The 19,392-nt window shown below is 43.2% G+C and overlaps 1 protein-coding gene across 6 annotated transcripts in view; it reads left to right on the top strand.

Annotated features, from left to right (window-relative positions):
* The window catches only part of zfr2 (zinc finger RNA binding protein 2), a 65,235-nt gene that overhangs the window by 29,355 nt on the left and 16,488 nt on the right, over nt 1-19,392 (top strand). For all 6 annotated transcript variants that reach the window (XM_070859902.1, XM_070859901.1, XM_070859899.1 and 3 more), the window contains 7 exons: nt 1,805-1,987; nt 6,951-7,182; nt 8,582-8,763; nt 12,166-12,285; nt 16,228-16,373; nt 17,193-17,334; nt 18,486-18,676. In XM_070859902.1, the coding sequence (XP_070716003.1) occupies nt 1,805-1,987; nt 6,951-7,182; nt 8,582-8,763; nt 12,166-12,285; nt 16,228-16,373; nt 17,193-17,334; nt 18,486-18,676 (1,196 nt within the window). The remainder of the gene's footprint in view (nt 1-1,804; nt 1,988-6,950; nt 7,183-8,581; nt 8,764-12,165; nt 12,286-16,227; nt 16,374-17,192; nt 17,335-18,485; nt 18,677-19,392) is intronic.

Raw genomic sequence — 19,392 nt, 5'->3', positions numbered from 1 at the left:
GTTTTATTTACTTAATGTGAAATTTGTTGCTGGTGCTAAGCAACAATTGTCAAGGCATGGAGCTATCTTCCACAAGTAGTCCTCCCACCGGCACCAAAGCGGCCGATGAAGAGGGAAACCCTCCACAAGGCTGAGCAGGTTGCCAGGACAATTGCTGCTTTTTCAACAACAAAAAAACAAACCGAAAGGAGTGCACTTTAAAGTTTAAAAAGTTTGTGATGGGATTGTTACGGGGCAAACAAACATTCCGTGTAGACTTACCCGGCCTAACCCTCTTTTGCATTACAATAACAATTTTAATATGAAGCTTTTGCTTGAGAAAAAACATCTGCATTTTATCTCACACACACATGGACAATAACCTTTATCTAAAGAGTAAGGACATTATAACTCCTTCCCACTCAAATTTTCCTCCCACTCGTTCCAATCTAAATGAGCACAACGTGTTCACTATCGCTCACTCTTGCTCTCTCAAGTGTCCATTTTCCCAGCTCGGCTATCAATCAGAAGGCATTGCCTCACCCAAGTCTTGCTTTTATTCACTCCGTTGGTCGGTCGCATCCGGCGTTTCGCTCGCGTCAACTGGGATGTAAACGGTTTAAGGTTATGACCTGGGGAAACTGCGATGGGTGTACAAACTGCTAGTGTACAAAAAGGATATCTCTTTCAACTCTTTTGCCACACCCCAATTTCCTCTCCTGAAATTGCTGACTCATGTTGGCGTATGATTCTGATTATCTCGACCTCAGATGCAACCTATTCAACTTTGTACCGATATCACAGTTCTTGTCTGGAATCCACACGTGTGCATCTTAGCAGGAGCTGCTAAATGCTAGCGATGGAATGGAGATCTAGGCTTACTTTCATTCTCCTGGTTTCTCTCTCCTCCTGCCCCCACAGAGTAGCCCATGGACCCCAATGCCATACTAGGGCCTCTGTTGTGCCTGGGCTGCAAACTCTTTCAGAGCATGCCAGCAATGGAACTTTGCACCATCCTGGTCCGTACGGCTCAATACCACACCAGATTTTGTTTTTAATTCTTTGAGATGTAGGTATTGTTGGAAAGGCCACTTTTATTGCTTAATCCTAATTGTCTTGAGAAGATAGTGGTGGGCCTTTTTCTTGACCCGTTGCAATCCATGTGATGAAGTTGCTGCCACAATGCTGTTGGTGGGGAGTTCCAGGATTTTGACTGGCGATATGTCACAGTCAGGATCATGTGTGACTTGAAGGGGAATTTGGAGGTTATGGTGTTCCTGTGCACCTGCTGCTTTGGCTTTAGGTCATGGGTTTAGTAGATGCTGCTAAGAAGCCTTGGCGAGTTGATGCAGTGCATCCTGTAGATAGTATTGCAGCCACAGTACGTCAGTGGTGGAGGGGATAGATGTACCTGCTGAGCCCTTTGGGATCTTTCATTCTTTGAGATGGCTAATGTTTATATACTTAATAGCTGATGGTCTGTCTAGTACTAATAACTATCATGCTGTAAGATTGAACATTAAGTGTTTGAGCAGTGTAAGACTGATACATGAAAGGAACTAGTTTGCATATTTGTGTTGAAAGACTAAATTCCTAAGGGTTTGAATTTAAAAGCTTGTTAGTAGTAAATTGGACAATGCTGCTCCTATTTAGAAAATCGAAGCACTAAATGGTTATATATTGAACTTGTTCACAGGGGAATTGCTGATAGTTTTTTTCGGCACAGTGGATCATTGTATGGAAGAGCGAATGAGCATACCCAGGCGCATCACTCCTAACTACTTCTATATTTTAATTGTTAACTTTAAGCTTTTTTCCCCCCAAGACTTATAGGGAACATTTGGAAGGCCAGAAGCACAAGAAGAAAGAAGCGGCTTTAAAGGGTGGAAGTCAGGCTACCAGTGGACCACGAGGTGCCCAGGGCCAACTGCGATGTGAGCTGTGTGATGTGTCCTGTACAGGTGCAGATGCCTATGCTGCACATATCCGAGGTGCCAAGCACCAGAAGGTACTTGTGAAGATGCTAGAAGTACAGAAAATGCTAAAAGTACACGGCAAGTCTGCCAACATCTAAAAGGATGGGTTTATCATTTCTGGACTTCAGTTCTGGGCTGTAAGTCCAGACTGTTGACCTGTCTTTTTTTCTTTTAGATGCTGATGGGCCTGCTGTGTTGTTCCCGCATTTTCATTTTCTCTCTCACTGCTGACAGATAAGGTTCGGCTTAAAGCAGTAGTCCAAGGTACGGCCTACTGTCGGCATGGAGGCAGTAACAGCAGATGTGTGCAATTTGGTTCCTAGGTGTGTGAGATTCTACCCCCTAGCTCATGCACTCTCTGACAGCAGCATAAGGGTTAGAAAGGGAAAAATGTATATTTGTTTAGAAAGAAACTGTGAGAAAGTGATGAACATTGAGTCTGCCTCTCAATGAGGTGCTGAAATGAGTTTGTTTTGGTTCAATGAAGGGATTTAAACACAAGGATGAGAGTTTTAAATTTGAGGCGTTGTGGAGCTGGGAGCCAGTGTAGGTAAGTGAGGATGATGGGTGATGGGAACTTGGTGTGGGATAGGATAAGGCAGCAGAGGTTTAGATGAGCTGAAGTTTACTGAGGGTGAAGGATGGGAAGTTGGCCAAGAGACCATTGAAATAGTCTAGTTCACTATAGGTCTGATGGCACCTTTTTACTACTTCACTAGACAGGAAAAGGAATTGCGCTGAATTCCCAGCTTTAGCAATGTCTCACAACAAGGCAGTTCATGAATATAGGCCCAAAGATGTATGGTGCTGCTTGCCTGTTGAGCACCACATTTTCAATGGAGGTAGGCTGAGCGAGGCCTATGGAAGTGTTGCTCCATTTGCTTCATTTAAATGAGATTTTTTCAACATAATTCTTGTGACAGAACGTCTACAAATATTAAAGAAATCTCGTAAATGGAGGGGGGGGGAGCGCGTGGGGAAGGAGAGTGAGGACTCGGGTGGAAATTGTACTACAAATAGTAGTTCAAAAATAAACTAAAGAGAGGAGAGTAACAGTCAGAAATTGTGCTTTAGGCACCACATGTAAAAAGGGAAAACTAAAAGATGTAAAGTGATTAAACCAGGAGAGAGAAATAAGTGAGTAAAACATTAGAGCTGAAGAACAGGCTAGGGTGTGTGGCCCAAATAAGTGTTCTTTATACAAAAGCACAGAGTATAAGGGGGGAAAAAGTGAATGAACTGCAGGAGTGAATTCAAATTGGAGGGTATGACATAGTAGACATGGCTGCTGGACAGTCCGAACTGGGAACTAAATATACCAGGTTATAAGGTCTACAGGAAAGATAGGGATAATGGCAGAGGGGGAGGAGTAACCTTAGTGGTTAAGGATGAAATCGATTCAATAAGAGAGGATATAACGAGAGGTAAGCGGGCAGTGGAGACTTTAGGGCTAGATTGTGTAGATGCAGAGATTAGACAAGCGTGTAGCAAAGGCAGAGTGGTTTTAATGGGGGATTTTACCTTTTATATAGATTGGGATAAGCAGACTAGCACCTGTCAGAAAAGTAGTGAATTTCTTGTGTATCAGGCATAGTTTTCTACAACAATATGTCCTAGAGGCAACAAGGGGTATGCCATATTAGATTTAGTAATGTATAATGAGCCAGATTTAGTTAACAACCTAACTGCGTGAACATTTATCCAATAATGATCATAACGTGAACCAGTTCGACGTATCATTTTGAAAGGGAGAAACGTGAAACAACTACTAAGATTCTAGATTTGGGTAAGGCCGACTTCAACGGGATGAGACAGAGACTGTCCACAGTAAACTGGGCAAATCTGTTGATGGGTAAAACGACAGATGATCAGTGGGAGATGTTCAAAAAAGAGCTTAAGGTGATACAGAACCAGTTTATATCCCTGAGGAGCAAGAGCTCTATTTTCCAAAAAAACAGCCACGGGCGACTAAAGAGGTAAGGGACAGCATAAAACTAAAAGAAAAAACATACAAACATGCACAAGCCCTGGCAAATGGGAAAAATACAAAGAACAGCAAAGGTTCACAAAACAGATAGAGCTACAAAAAGGGAGTATGAAAAGAAACTTGCAATGGATATCAAAATCAACACACAATTTTTACAATGATATTCAGAAAAAGAGGGTACTCGGGAGCAATGTTGGCCCCTTAAAAATTGAAAGCGGTGATATTGTCAATGATCAGGAAATGGTGGATATGTTGTATTTACTGTAGAGGAAGACTATAGCATGCCAGAAATCCCAAGAAAACTAATAAATCAGGGACAGGGGCTCAATAAAATTAATGTAAGTAAAATAACAGCAATGAAGAAAATAATGGCACTAAAGAGTGACAAATCCCCAGAGCCGGATGGCTTCCATCCTAGAGTTTTAAAAGAAGTAGGTGAGCACATTACAGATGTCCTAACTATTATCTTGCAAAGTTCTCTCGATTCAGGAACTGTTCCTTTAGATTGGAAAATAGTGCATGTCACTCCACTATTTAAGAATTGCGAGAGAGGGAAACCAGTGAATTATAGACCATTTAGCCTAACATCTGTTGTCAGGAAATTGCTAGAGTCTATAAATTAAGGATGGATGACTGAACACCTTGAATTTTCAGTTGATCAGAGAGAGCCAGCATGGATTTGTGAAAGGTAGGTCAGGCCTGACAAACTTGATTGAATTTTTTGAGAAGGTGACAAAAGTAGTGGACAGGGGAATGGCTATGGATGTTGTTTATATGGACTGCCAGAGGACAATTGATAAAATCAAATAAGCGACTGTTAATTAAGGTAGAAGCCCACGGAATTGAGGGCAAATTATTGACCTGGTTAGGAAATTGGCTGAGCGACAGGAGACAAGCAGTAGGGATAATGGGCAGGTACTCAATTTGGCAGCATGTGACTAGTGGTGTCCTGGAGGGATCTGTGTTGGGACCTCAGCTATTCACAGTGTTTATTAATGACTTAGATGATGGCGTAGAAAGTCATGTATCCAAATTTGACGGTGACATAAAGATAGGCAGCATTGTAGGCAATAGCATAAAATTACAAAGGGATATCGACAGATTAAATGACTGGGCAAAACTGTGGCAAATGGATTTCAATGTAGGAAAATGTGAGGTCATCCACTTTGGACCGGAAAAGGATAGAACAGGGAACTTTCTAAATGGTGAAAAGCTTAAAAATAGTAGAGGTCCAAAAAGACTTGGGGATAACGGGCACATAGATCATTAAAATGACCCGGTACAGAAAATAATTAAAAAGGCTAATGGAATGCTGGCCTTTATATCTAGAGGATTAAAATACAAGGGGATAGAAGTTATATTTCTGCTATACAAAACCCTGGTTAGACCACACCTGGAGTACTGTGAGCAGTTCTGGGCACCACACCTTAGGGAGGATATATTGGCCTCGGAGGGAGTGCGTAGGTTTGCCAGAATGATACCCGGACTTCAAGGGTTAAGTTACGAGGAGAGATTACACAAATTAGGATTGTATTCCCGAGAATTTAGAAGGTTAAGGGTTAGTTTTCAAGATATTAAGGAGAACAGAGGTTGGGTAGAGAGAAACTATTTCCACTGTTGGGGTTCTAGGACTAGGGGGCATCATCTAAAAATTAGAGCCAAATCTTTCAGAAGTGAAATTAGGAAACACTTCTACACACAGCGTGATAGAAGTTTTGGAACTCTCTTCTGCAAACGGCAATTGATGCTGGATCAATTGGTAATTTTAAATCAAAGATTAATAGCTTTTTGTTAACTAAAGGTATTAAGGGATATGGGCCAAAGGCGGGTAGATGGAGATAGGTTGCAGATCAGCCATGATCTCATTGAATGGCGGAACAGGCTCGAGGAGCTCAATGGCCTATTCCTGCTCCCAGGGAGTCTTCGTGGCAATCAAGATACTCCCTGTATTATTGAAAAATAGTGTCAGATAATGGAGAGTCTAGAACTAAGAGTTACAGTCTCCGGATAAGGGATCGACCATTTAGAATTGAAATGAGGAGAAATTTCTTCACCTGCGGGTTGTGAATCTTTGGAATTCTCTACCCAAGAGTGCTGTGGATGTTCAGTTGTTGAGTATATTCAAGGCTGAGATCAATAGATTTTTGGGCACTAAGGGAATTAAGGGATGTGGGGATAGGGTGAGAAGGTGGAGTTGATGTCGAAGATCAGCCATGATATTGAATGGTGGAGCAGGTTCTAGGGGCAGTATGGCCTACTCCTGCTACTATTTCTTATGTTCTTATAAATTGAAAAACAGTCTAGTTGCAGGAAAGTTTTATATCTGTGGTGCACAGCAATAGAAATAACATGCCAGTACATCTAAAATACGAGGGCATCAGTTTGAAAATTTAGTCCTGAGTGAATACTGAATTTAGCTCAATTTTTTTACTGTAAAGCATGAGATTTATAAAGTTTCTGCTCAACTGTCTTGGCCCATTCTAGCATCTGGCAGTATGTATAACTGATAGTGGTAAGATGCTTAAAAGCCACTTGCGACAACAATGGATTTCAGCTTAACTCAGTTGGTACCCGAGTTCCTGAGTCGAAAGTTTATAGGTTCTAGCCCCACTCTCGGACATGAGCACATAATCTAGGCTGACACTCCAGTGCATTACTACGACAGCACTGTATTGTCCGAGGTGCTTTCTTTTGGATGAGATGTTAAGTTGATGTGCTGTCTGCTTGTTCAGGTGGGAAGATCTCGGGGACCATTCAAAGAAGAGCAGAAAGTTCTTCCACTAACATTCCTCTCAACCAGCACCAGAACAGATTGCTGTTTGAGGGATCTTACTCTGCATAACTTGTCTGCTGCATTTGCTTACAATAATGCGCAGTCACAGTTATTATGTATGTGAAATGCTTTGGGTCAAGCTGAGGATTGTTTAAAGCTAATTGTAACACTCTTAAAACTCCTGTTTGGTGTAAGGGTTAAATGTCTTTTAATAATTCTGTGTTCATTTCTGCAGGTTGTTAAATTGCACACCAAATTAGGGAAGCCGATTCCCTCTACAGAGCCAGTTGTAGTGAATTCGACATCGGCTACATTGAATAAGACCGTGACCAGTGCCACCTCAACAGCCGCAGTACCAGCAGCCAGCCAGATGCCTCCCAAGCCAGCTGCTGCCTTCACTAACAATACAAGCAAACCACCTACACTAGCAGTGAAGAAGCCTGTAACACCCAAAATAACATTTGTTGGTACGTTAAAGATTTTGAACTAGGTCACGTGTCTTCCTAGCCTCTGGTTTGTTTGCAGTGCGAAGATTCAGTTATTGTCTTTAGCTCATTACCCTCCGTAGCTCTCCTGATAGCTCAGTCTGTAATTATACTGTGGAACAGGGTTGTGCAAACCAGAAAGGTTTGTGGTTCAGTTTCCAGTTGAATAGCTGATCTCGGAGGCAACAATTGGGGCTGGGAGGCTTGAAGCAATCAGCCCAGTTGCTGTTCCTGATCACAATCCAGATCCCTGTCGGAAAACCCATTTATGTAGATGTCAGATGAGGGCTCTGCTGATGCTGCCCACCTCCTGGTGAATACCCTGTCAACGCTCACTGTTTTGACCACTTGGGTAATGTACTAGAAGGCGCCTATACACTACAATGAGTCTGACCTCCGGAGACAAGGAGAGAAAATTGGTGAGGGAGGGGGAAGCTATCCATCTAACAGGTTTTTGTAAGTGTTTTTCATGCTAAATACTGTATGAAAGTACAAGGTTTACACTTTTTTGTGGACAGGAACCTATTTTATAAAATACTAACATTTCTGTTGTGCCAAAATTAACATGCATATGATTCAAATTTTATTAGCTAGGTACCTTGCACACCTAAAGAATGCAGTCTTGAGTTATTGGGTCAATATAATCACGTCATGTTATTTAATAGGTGGTTGTATCTTTAACTAGAAAGTTTAAACTCTTTCCATTATTGGTACACACAGTTTGTGTAATTAAGTGGAAGTTCAAGCACAGTGTGTGTGCCTCGCTGTAGGTCAATCTAGATTAGGAATTTGACACTTGCTATTTGTGGGGTGAGCAGTTTTCAGTCCTATTTCCTTTTAGGGAAAGGCTTCTGAACTGGACTTAATGTTGGGTTCCGTGGTATAATCACGGGATACTGTTAAATCGGCTCTCCTTTACGACTTGGACTGCAACATTTAAACAAATTGTTCATAATAAAACTGTGTAAATTTTGGAGAGGTTGCAGAGTATTATTTTTATTTGGAGCCATATCCCCAGGTAGTGACATGGGAAACTCTTAGATTACAGTTGTGTCAGTGCAAAGAGATTTTGCACTGGAGCCTGGGCCCAACTTGACTGGAGCAAAGTGGAGTAGGAGCTTTCACTACACACTCGAATCAGGTTGGGCCATGACTCTGGATTTGCACTGCTCTGTACCTATGCTACAATTGTAGTACAGCCACATCCTTGAAGAGGTCTTACACCTATTGCAACAATCTAGGTTTCGGTATATGATTGATCTGTCATTTCCAGATTAGGTTTACTGGTACAGTAATTGCATGCACTGTATACACTTGCAATACGCATTGCAACCTAGCTTCTGTTTGAAGAAATTCAAAGACTTCTCTTCTGCATTCAAAGGAGGAAACAAATTACAGACGATGGGGAACAAAATGGAAGAAGTTAAAGTCCCAAATGCTAAGCCAGAGCCCCAGATGCAGGAATTCAAGTCTGAGCAGATCACAGCACCAGTGCCAGCTTCCACTATCCCAGCACAGCTTCAGAATGATGTGCAGCCTGTAGGCCACGATTATGTAGAAGAGGTAGCTATGCCCTCTTCAGTTTTAGTATCTATGCCTAAAACATTTATGGAACAATTTACTTCTTCCACTATTCACCACTCCAGGGAAAGAAGGTGTTCAGTTCCTAATGGAGAATATTTTTTTGAAGAACTGAAGATTTTGAATAACTGTTACAATAACGTGTAAAGGGGAAGGAGAATCTACAGAAAATTGTTTTTATTATAAATAACCTTTCCCTTGTTCCTCTTCTCTTACCTACCTCAAATTTCTTCCTTTTAACTGTAACATTTTCTGAAACATGCTCCTTGTTACTAATGCACGTTTTGTTCATGCTCTGCTGAGTTGAAAAAACTGATAGTTATTCCCAGGACAGTGAGTAGAAAACTTGAGCAGGGTGCCCCCTCTGGTTATCTACAGCAACTCCTGCGGTGCACGTGTACACACACACACGCGCGGTTGTTGGAGTACAGAATCAGATTTGGGAGGCGGGGCAGGGGTTTGCCCCACAATCCTGCAAAGAATAACTTTTATTTATATAGCGCATTTAACTTGGTAAAACATCCCAAGACGCTTCACAACAGTGTTACAAGACAAAACAGATAGATTTGACACCGAGCCACAAAAGAAGAAATTAAGGCAGATGATGAAAAGTTTGTTTAAAGAGGTAGGTTTTAAGGAGTGTCTTAAAGGAGGAAAGAGAGAGAGAGGTTTAGGGAGGGAGTTCCAGAGCTTCGGCCCAAACACCTGAAGGCACGTCCACCGATGGCTGAGTAGTTATAAAGAGGGATGCTCAAGAGGGCAGAATTTGAGGAGTGCAGACATCTTGTGAGGTTGTGAGGCTGGAAAAGATTAGAGAGATAGGGAGGGGCAAAGCCATGGAGTGATTTGTAAACAAAGATGAAAATTTTGAAATTGAGGCATTGTTTAACTGGGAGCCAATGTAGGTCAGAAAGCACAGGGTTGATGGGTGATCGTGACTTGGTGCGAGTTAGTACAAAGGCTGCTGAGTTTTGGATGACCTCCAGTTTACGTAGTGTAGAATGTGGGAGGCCGGCCAGGAGTGAGTTGGAGTAGTCAAGTCTAGAGGTAATAAGGCATGAATGAGGGTTTCAGCAGCAGAAGAGCTGAGGCAGGGGCGGAGGCGGTTAATGTTACGAAGAAGGCAGTTTTAGTTATGCCGCAGATATGTGGCTGGAAACTCATTTCAGGGTCAAATAAGACACCTAGGTTGCGAAGTCTTATTCACCCTCAGATTGATGTTAGAAAGCGGGATGGAGTCAGTGGTTAGGGAACGCAATATGTGGCGGGGACCAAAGATAATGACTTCGGTCTTCCCAATATTCAATTGGAGAAAATTTTTGCTCATCCAGTACTGGATGTCGGAAACAAGCAATCTGACAATTTAGATAAAGCAGGGGTCGAGAGAAGTGGTGGAGAGGTAGAACTGTGTGTTGTCATGAATGAAGAAGAGTTGTGTGGGTCGGCTGCTGGAACCATATCCTAGTAAGAGCTAATGCCTTCAAAGGAGAGGGCTGAGCATGTCCCTTGACTCTCCAAAATAGTTTATTGTATTATAAACCTTATCGTCTTCAGGTGAAGCGGGGGGTGGGGTGGAAATTATGTGGTCCTGGGTGAGCAGATACAATTAAGTCCCCATTTTAATATCATACAATTCTGTCCTTTTTATTTCGATTATAAATGCTTGTGTCCACATTTATAATGGAAATTGGTTACGTAATCTTCCACTGTAATTAAACCCTCCCACCATTAGTAGAACTGTAGCGAATGCATGTGTACGTAAGCAGTTTCTGTTATAAATGTGGGCATATTAATTTATTGATACATTGACAAAGTATACAGTTGTTGGCTTGGTATTGCCAGTTGATCTCCTGTGGTATTGTACATAGTGAAGCAGGAAATGTTGTTTCTCTCTTGCCTGTCTATGCTGCCCTGTGCTACTGTTCACTATCTATTCTAACTCTCTCTGCTTCCTCCTCTCCCCCTCTCGCTCGTCCTCTCCCCCTCTCGCTCGTCCTCTCCCCCTCTCGCTCGTCCTCTCCCCCTCTCGCTCGTCCTCTCCCCCTCCTTCTCTCCCCTTTCATGTAGAAGATAGTGTGGGGAGGGAGCTGCCAACAGCTCCACGCTGAAATTTGGGGACGGGGGGGGTTGCAGAAAAGATGTGGCCCTCAGCAGCTCCCTTTCTATCCCCCTCCCTCCATCACGTGCTCTCGCTTGTGCCATTGTGTTCCATTAGCCCTTCTCTGTACCACTAGCTGCTCTTCTTCCCACCCTCTCAATCCTTTTATTCTCACTGCACAATCCTAATCCCCCTTTGCTTTTACTCACCTTAACCCTCCATCCACTAGCTCCCCACCCCCCAGGATGTGGCCAGAAACCACCTTGCCCTCCAGTACTTTCCCTCCTCCCCTACCTTCCTATCTGTTTTGCCCAGAGGCTTGGTTTGCTTTCAACTTGTGTTTTAAAAATGAACAAATTGGGATAAACAAAATCCCTCTCCCTTGCAGATGCTAGAAATTTGAAATCACATATACTGTTCAAGCCATTATATTTAATCTTTTCTAACTCAACAAAAGGCAGGTGTGGTTCTTAGTTGGTTTAAAAATCAAATGTTTTAAAAAATTGTAGTAAATTGATGGAGAAAATCTTTAGAACACAGATGTGCAATAGGAACAATTTCTTCCTTATTTAAAACAAAACACTTAATTTTGCCTCTGCAAAACTCAAATAATTATGAAAATATTTTGAGCAGACTGCTGGGAGCTAAAGGCCAAAATATTCCTTGCTATAGCTGATTAAACAGTACAGATGCCTCGAATTGTGCACACTGCACATGCTCAGACTGCACAATCCTAATTCACCTTTCAATATCACAGTGCTGGGCGACACTATCGGCACCAAGCCCAGTCTTTCGGCAGAGGCTGCTGCCTTTGAATTGTCTTTTAATGCCTCCATTGAAGCTTTTACTCCGTGTTTAAATTTAATCATGTTCTGAAATAATTAATTTGATTTTTTTTTAATATTTTGGTGAAACTTTTATTTTGGATGATAGACATTTCAGTTAGAGGGGAAAAAGCAGATTTAAAACAAAGTGAAAAACCATTTTAAGAATTGTGGGAGCCCAGAGGCCTGATTGCACAGTGACGAGTTTATATAGGTGTTTCCATTTTAAATGTGAATGTGAATTTATAATGGCTGAGATGTTGACAAAATTGTGGCAAAAAGGTGCCGACCGATCATGTAGAGAGTTTAAAAAGCTCTTTTGACTTGATTACTTTGCTGTTGCATTTTTGTGACATGTTTCTCAGGTTTTGGCAGTATGTGTCTGCATGTTTATTCGCTTGTCCAACCCAAGTTAATCTTTTTACTTTGCTCATGCAATTTCTGTAATTATACTTCATTTAGGTCCGTAATGATGAAGGAAAGGTGATCCGATTTCACTGTAAGCTTTGTGAATGTAGCTTTAATGATCCTAACGCAAAGGACATGCATTTGAAAGGTCGCAGGCATAGGCTGCAGTACAAGGTAAGGACTTCAATGTTGTATGTTTGACTTCAATGCACTGTTGTGTTTGCTTCTTGTGTTGGGATCAATGAGTATAGGGTATTCATTATTGCTGCACTGTGTCTGGGGCATTGGTGAACACTGCACTGTGTCTGGGGCATTGGTGAACACTGCACTGTGTCTGGGGCATTGGTGAACACTGCACTGTGTGGGGGGCATTGGTGAACGCTGCACTGTGTCTGGGCCATTGGTGAACGCTGCACTGTGTCTGGGCCATTGGTGAATGCTGCACTGTGTCTGGGCCATTGGTGAACGCTGCACTGTGTCTGGGCCATTGGTGAACGCTGCACTGTGTCTGGGCCATTGGTGAACGCTGCACTGTGTCGGGGCCATTGGTGAACGCTGCACTGTGTCGGGGCCATTGGTGAATGCTGCACTGTGTCGGGGCCATTGGTGAATGCTGCACTGTGTCGGGGCCATTGGTGAATGCTGCACTGTGTCGGGGCCATTGGTGAATGCTGCACTGTGTCGGGGCCATTGGTGAATGCTGCACTGTGTCGGGGCCATTGGTGAATGCTGCACTGTGTCGGGGCCATTGGTGAATGCTGCACTGTGTCGGGGCCATTGGTGAATGCTGCACTGTGTCGGGGCCATTGGTGAATGCTGCACTGTGTCGGGGCCATTGGTGAATGCTGCACTGTGTCGGGGCCATTGGTGAATGCTGCACTGTGTCGGGGCCATTGGTGAATGCTGCACTGTGTCGGGGCCATTGGTGAATGCTGCACTGTGTCGGGGCCATTGGTGAATGCTGCACTGTGTCGGGGCCATTGGTGAATGCTGCACTGTGTCGGGGCCATTGGTGAATGCTGCACTGTGTCGGGGCCATTGGTGAATGCTGCACTGTGTCGGGGCCATTGGTGAATGCTGCACTGTGTCGGGGCCATTGGTGAATGCTGCACTGTGTCGGGGCCATTGGTGAATGCTGCACTGTGTCGGGGCCATTGGTGAATGCTGCACTGTGTCGGGGCCATTGGTGAATGCTGCACTGTGTCGGGGCCATTGGTGAATGCTGCACTGTGTCGGGGCCATTGGTGAATGCTGCACTGTGTCGGGGCCATTGGTGAATGCTGCACTGTGTCGGGGCCATTGGTGAATGCTGCACTGTGTCGGGGCCATTGGTGAATGCTGCACTGTGTCGGGGCCATTGGTGAATGCTGCACTGTGTCGGGGCCATTGGTGAATGCTGCACTGTGTCGGGGCCATTGGTGAATGCTGCACTGTGTCGGGGCCATTGGTGAATGCTGCACTGTGTCGGGGCCATTGGTGAATGCTGCACTGTGTCGGGGCCATTGGTGAATGCTGCACTGTGTCGGGGCCATTGGTGAATGCTGCACTGTGTCGGGGCCATTGGTGAACGCTGCATAATTGCATATAGGTCTAATTTAGTTTATAAACCAGTTAATAATTGCATTACCAGTGAGCCCTCGCTTGTATTTTTTGGGAGAATGGTGGGGATTAGGAAAGGTCGGGATTAGGAATGCAATGTTTGTGCTGGTTTGTTTGAAGTGGCTAATTAAGTAAAGCAAAAGTCTTTCTGTGCAGAGTTGAGTGCTAGGAGTGGGCTGTATTCCAGTGCCGAGTCGATGGATACCAAAAAGAACAGTTGTTTGGGTATAGAGACAGCCTCAGTGATCGTCTGTTTGTCTTGCAGCCCATGTGGGATGGGGGTGCAGGTTGAACCTCCCTTATCCAGAACTCCCTTATCCAGCACAATCCCTCATTCAGAACCATTCCCGACCACCGGGCGGTGCATGCGCAGAACTCCAACATGAACAAATTGAAGTCCTTCCTCGCGACCGACCCCCACGATCCACCGCGCCCCCAACCCCCCAAAAGTTCTCTCTGCCGCACTCCCAGCCCCAAGCCAGCCAACCCCGATATCCCCTTACTCCGTACCAATACCATCCAGTTTAACGTCCGGAAGGATCCCTTATCCAGAATAGGCCAGGTCCCGAGGATTCCGGATAAGGGAGGTTCAACCTGTATTGCTATTTGAGTGCACACTCCTGTGGGGCATTCTCGATGTTTTGAGTGGCTTTGTTTTTCTTTGTTGCCAAAGCTCCTGAGTATCCTTCTTCGTCCTGCATACTGTCCATGTCTTGAGCGACTTGACTGGATTTTTTTTTTAAGCATTTTCCTATATTTTGTACGAGTTGATGGACCCATATTATTGGTCTGCAGCAGTCACGCAGCACAGGAGATCAAGCGTGAAAACATTTCCAAATATTTAGATCCCTGTAATGTTTTATTTTACTCCGTCAAATCTGGTACAACAATCGCCTGTTAATTTTTCTTTCAGCTAAGTGCATAAGTGTTTCTGTGCTGATTTCAGGTAGTGATCTTATTGTGTGTTATAACGTTTGTTCAGATTGCCTTAATCTGATCTCTCTGTGACTGGCTCACACGTCCCGCAAACGGATGGGAAATGAATGATTGGTTAATGTTGTGGTCGCAGTGTGCACGTGCAGAGCGCCACAACATTATTGTGAACAAGTGTGATAAGGTGCTGCCTCAGGGTGGGCATGGAACATATAAATGAAAAGCTGCCCATAGACATTTAATGGAACGAACATTTTCCCTCATCAGATTCCACAGATCTTTGGAGTGGAGATTGCCATAGCTTTCAATGCTGGGCCGCTTCTTTGCATCTGTGTGCCAAGGCTGTGGTGGTGCTTTGTGTTTACTGAGCCCCAGGCGTAAAGGCACTGGATCTAATGACTGATCTCAAATCTGTGTTTCCTCTGCCGCTAGAATCTTGGTAGTTTTTAATATTAGCAAGTGCTATCGATGCGCACACGAGTAAAAGCACTGAATCTGGCACTGCAGTGATTAAAAGTTTAATGACTACTGAGTTGGCTGTATATAAAAGCATTTTTGTGTGAAATACTTAAAATGGTTCTTAAAGATTAAGTACAAAGAGTTCTAAATTAAGTGCCAGCATTCTCTCCCTCACTTTTTTTTAAATCAGACTAATCTAAGCTATGAGGCCAATTCATTCTATGGAGCTGCTCCATGCTGGGAAACCCATATCTACTTGATCCACCTGTGCCTGAGGTCTATTAGTTCAGATTTTAGAGTCCTTTGCTTCTGTCTAAACGTTTGCTAGGTTTTGGCAGACATTCAAGATCAGCTCTGACCTCCCTGATCGTTCAGCATTTTTCAAAATGCTCCCCTGCTGTAACGGGTCACTCCTTTCCTGACCCATGAAAGGGCATAATTAGTTGTACCCTATTGCACGTTCATCTTGACTTGTTCTCCATTCAAACGTGCCTTTAGTTATGTTTGTTCAGTACTTGCATTTTCAATTATAATTCAGATGCAGAAATAAAATTGCTTTGCTTTACTGGAAAAGGAGGAGCCTGACACTGGGATAAGATGCAGGAGATGACTTTGGTATCTCGGATATTTAGACCCAAGCCGACACATAGGAATTTAAAAAAACTAAGCCCAAGGAAATAAAACTAAGAACTGCTGGAAACGCAAAGCAAGTCAATCAACAGCTGAAAAAGAGTTGCAGATTATTGATTCAGGTGGATTCCTGTAAATTGCACCTGAAACATTAACCACTCTCCCTCCCTTTCAGTTGCTGAACTGCTGTGCCCCTCTGGCATTTTCTGTTCAATTTTAGGCATTTTGTAGTTTTTCTCTATTCTAAGCAAGGGTCAACCAGCTGTAATAAATACTGGTTCAGAAACGGATTTAGGTTAAGTTTAGTTAAGAGATGTTTAAAATCAATGGACTTTTCTACTGAAGCATGTGTGTGTTAGTTTCTGATGTCTAGCAGTTTAGAAAAAAATATATATATCCTTTTTTTTTAATAAGAACTTGTGGTTATCTCCAGTGAGTGAAGCTGAACCAAAGCATTTTTAATACTTTGCAATAATGCTTGTTTTTTATTTAAAGAAAAAAGTGAATCCAGACCTTCAGGTTGAAATAAAACCAAGTATCCGAGCCAGGAAAGTCCACGAGGAGAAAATGAGAAAACAAATGCAGAAGGAGGAGTACTGGAGAAGGAGAGAGGAGGAAGAACGCTGGCGAATGGAAATGAGGTTAACATGGCATTTTGGCTGGAAACTGATCCACAAAACAAGAATTCCTGTCTCTGTCGCCAGGCTCTTGTCAGTCATGTTCCTTGCACGGCTGTTATAATTTAGTTAATCAAAAAATCTCATAATCCCTTTAAGAAATGTTTTTTGAAATTAAGCAAAAATATTGCGAGCTCATGTGTAAGAGTTACTGGTAAAGATGGCCAGCCGAGCTGGTGGAGCAGCAAGAGCCCTTAAACCTTGGTTGTACTGGTCAGAACTGGCACCTTGTGATCTACATATCTCGCCAGATGCTGAATATTGCGGCCTTGCTTTGCGATCAGAGGAAAACCATCTTGTCTGCCTGCGCTTTGTGCAATCCAAAGTGCACTCGGGCTGATGAAGGTCTCCTCCAAATCAGAGTCTACCAGCACTTTTATAGCAGAAATTTGTACAAGCTGTCATCCCTCTGCAATTTTATGCACCCCTGTTTTCTATACGATTGCAAGGACCAGCAGTGGAAGGTTGTTTCGACTTGCACTGAGAAAAAATGGGCTTTGTAACAGCCCTTCTCTGTCATAAATGGCAGAAATAACTGAACCCCCATTCTTTTTTAGAAAGGGGGACTTCCAGGTTCTTCAACCAGCAACACAAAAAACAGATTAACTGTTCACTCAATTCTCAGCTGTTTGTGGAACATTGTGTGAAAAATGGCTGCTGCATTCACCTACACAAGTGGCTGCACTTCAGAGTAGTTCATTGTACGGGAAATGCTTTGGGATGTTGAGTGGTGCAATGAGAGGTACATCTGTGTTTCTAATGTCTTATTTTCCACTTTTGCAGGCGGTATGAAGAGGAGGTGTATTGGAGGAGGGTGGAGGAAGAGCACATTTACTGGGAAGAGCAGCGTCGCAGGTTAGCACCAGACTGGCACCCGCCACCACTCATGGGACGACTGGGCATGCCACAAGCACCTGCACCCATGGTATGTTTCACACCCATGGTATTTCACACTCATTCAAACAGGAGCCCCTTAATGGGTCAAAATTTAGAATGCATTGTGCCATAGAAACTGTTTGATCACAAGCTACCCTCTATATCTCCAGTACTGCTTTGGGATTAAACAGTTCCCTCTACAGCAATCTCTTGTTTTCAAATACTCAATTCAGTAAATGTAAAGTCAGTGTCACAGAGTATAATAGTTTTACATTATAGCTATTTAAATATTGTTAAAACTGTTGCTAGACTGTTGTTTTTTTTCCTCCCTTCTCCATCCTCAACGTTTCAGAAAACAGCACTCTACAAATCCACTTTGGAAATTGTATGAATATATCTGGCAACCAATGTTCTGGGTCTCGTGCAGCAGGCTGATGGGCTTTTAAATGGGAAAACTGCACATGCGCGGAAATTTAAATGAGACACAGCCAAAAATTAGTGGGCACATCGCTGGCAACCCTTCATCAATCAGTAGCACTCGCATTAAATGAATGCTTCAGTTTGCACATTGTGCTTAAATGGCACAGCATGACTGCTACAAAAACAAAAGCCCGAAAAGCTTGCGTGTGTTGTGTTTTGTCCCTCCATGTTCTGAAGCCATTGACTCATGCTTAACATGAAGGAGACAATCGGCTTGGGTTCCTGCTCCTGATCACAAGCCAGTGATCCCTACTGGAAAAGTACTTGTGCATATTGGATGAGGACAATTACCCCTTTTCCTCAGTTGAATAGATTGCCAGCACTTGCTATCAAGGCTTCATGAAGAGTGGACACTGGGGTAAGAATGACCAGTGCCCATACTGTTGTATCCCAGAAAGAGTTGCTGCCTTGTAAAGAGAAAATGTATTTAATGACATTTGCTGTAGTGAAATTTCCCTCATGCTGAGGAGAATCCTTCCATTTTTGGGGCAGATACCTGAAGTTTCTGTTATCCTAGGTCCATAGTCTTGCTGCTTCCAAAGCAGGTAAAGGGCTCATCATTTGATTCTAAAATGACAACAGAAGTTGTTATAGCCTGCTTTGCAGCAGCCTATTAAATGTTAACACTCTCTTTCCTTTTGAAACGTTCTTGTTACAGAAGGAGGCGCGAGATGTGCATATGAATGGCTGTATTTTAACTATTGTATTTAAATGTTTTAGCCTCCCCGCCGTCCCGATTCCTCAGACGATCGCTACATCATGACAAAACATGCTAACATCTATCCCACAGAAGAAGAATTACAGGCCGTGCAGCGGATCGTCTCTCAAACAGAACGGGCTCTCAAACTGGTGTCTGATGTTATTTCGGACCAAGAAGGTCTTAAAAAAGATGGAGAAAATAAGGAGAAGGGGTAAGAAACCGGAGCTGTGACTAATGAACTAGGGCAGCCACATCTTGTGATATTGACATAAAACTGATGTATAGGTTTTTAGATGTGGGTTTTTACTGTGGTGATAGAATTTTTATTTAAAAAAGGAACTTTCAGTTATATGGTGTTTAAATTGAGTATTTCAGAACTATGAATTGCAGCAATTAATATGCAAGTCTGGTGGCCATTTTGCATACAGCAAAATCCCACCCAAAACAATCAAATGAATCTCTAGGTAATCTGTTTTGTTGGTGTTGGTTGAGGGATGAATGTTTGCCAGGACACGAGGAGAACTCCCAGCTCCTTTTCCAATAGTGCCAGGAAATCTTTTGACATCCACCTGAATGGGCAGATGGGGACTCAGTTTAATTTCTTACTGACAATGCAGCACTCTGTACTGCACTGTATTGTGGGACTTAAACCCACAACCCCCTGACTTAGGAAGTATGTTACCAACTGAGCCAAGTTAACAACTTAAGCAGCTTAATTCACCTGAGTATGATTTCAACAGAACAATGTTCTCATCTCTCAATATGCCCTCTCCTGCTGGGATATGGGTTCATTGGGCACTAGGTGCCCTCCAGTACCTTGTCCCAAGTGGTGATTCTTCACATTTTTAGCCTGGACCTTCAATGTTACAGAATCATATAGGACAGAAGCAGGCCATTTGGCCAGTCATGCCTGTGCCAGCTCTTTGA

The sequence above is a fragment of the Pristiophorus japonicus genome, chromosome 18, assembly GCF_044704955.1.
Source record: "Pristiophorus japonicus isolate sPriJap1 chromosome 18, sPriJap1.hap1, whole genome shotgun sequence".
Lineage (NCBI taxonomy): Eukaryota > Metazoa > Chordata > Chondrichthyes > Pristiophoridae > Pristiophorus > Pristiophorus japonicus.
This window is presented reverse-complemented; position numbering and strand designations above follow the sequence as displayed.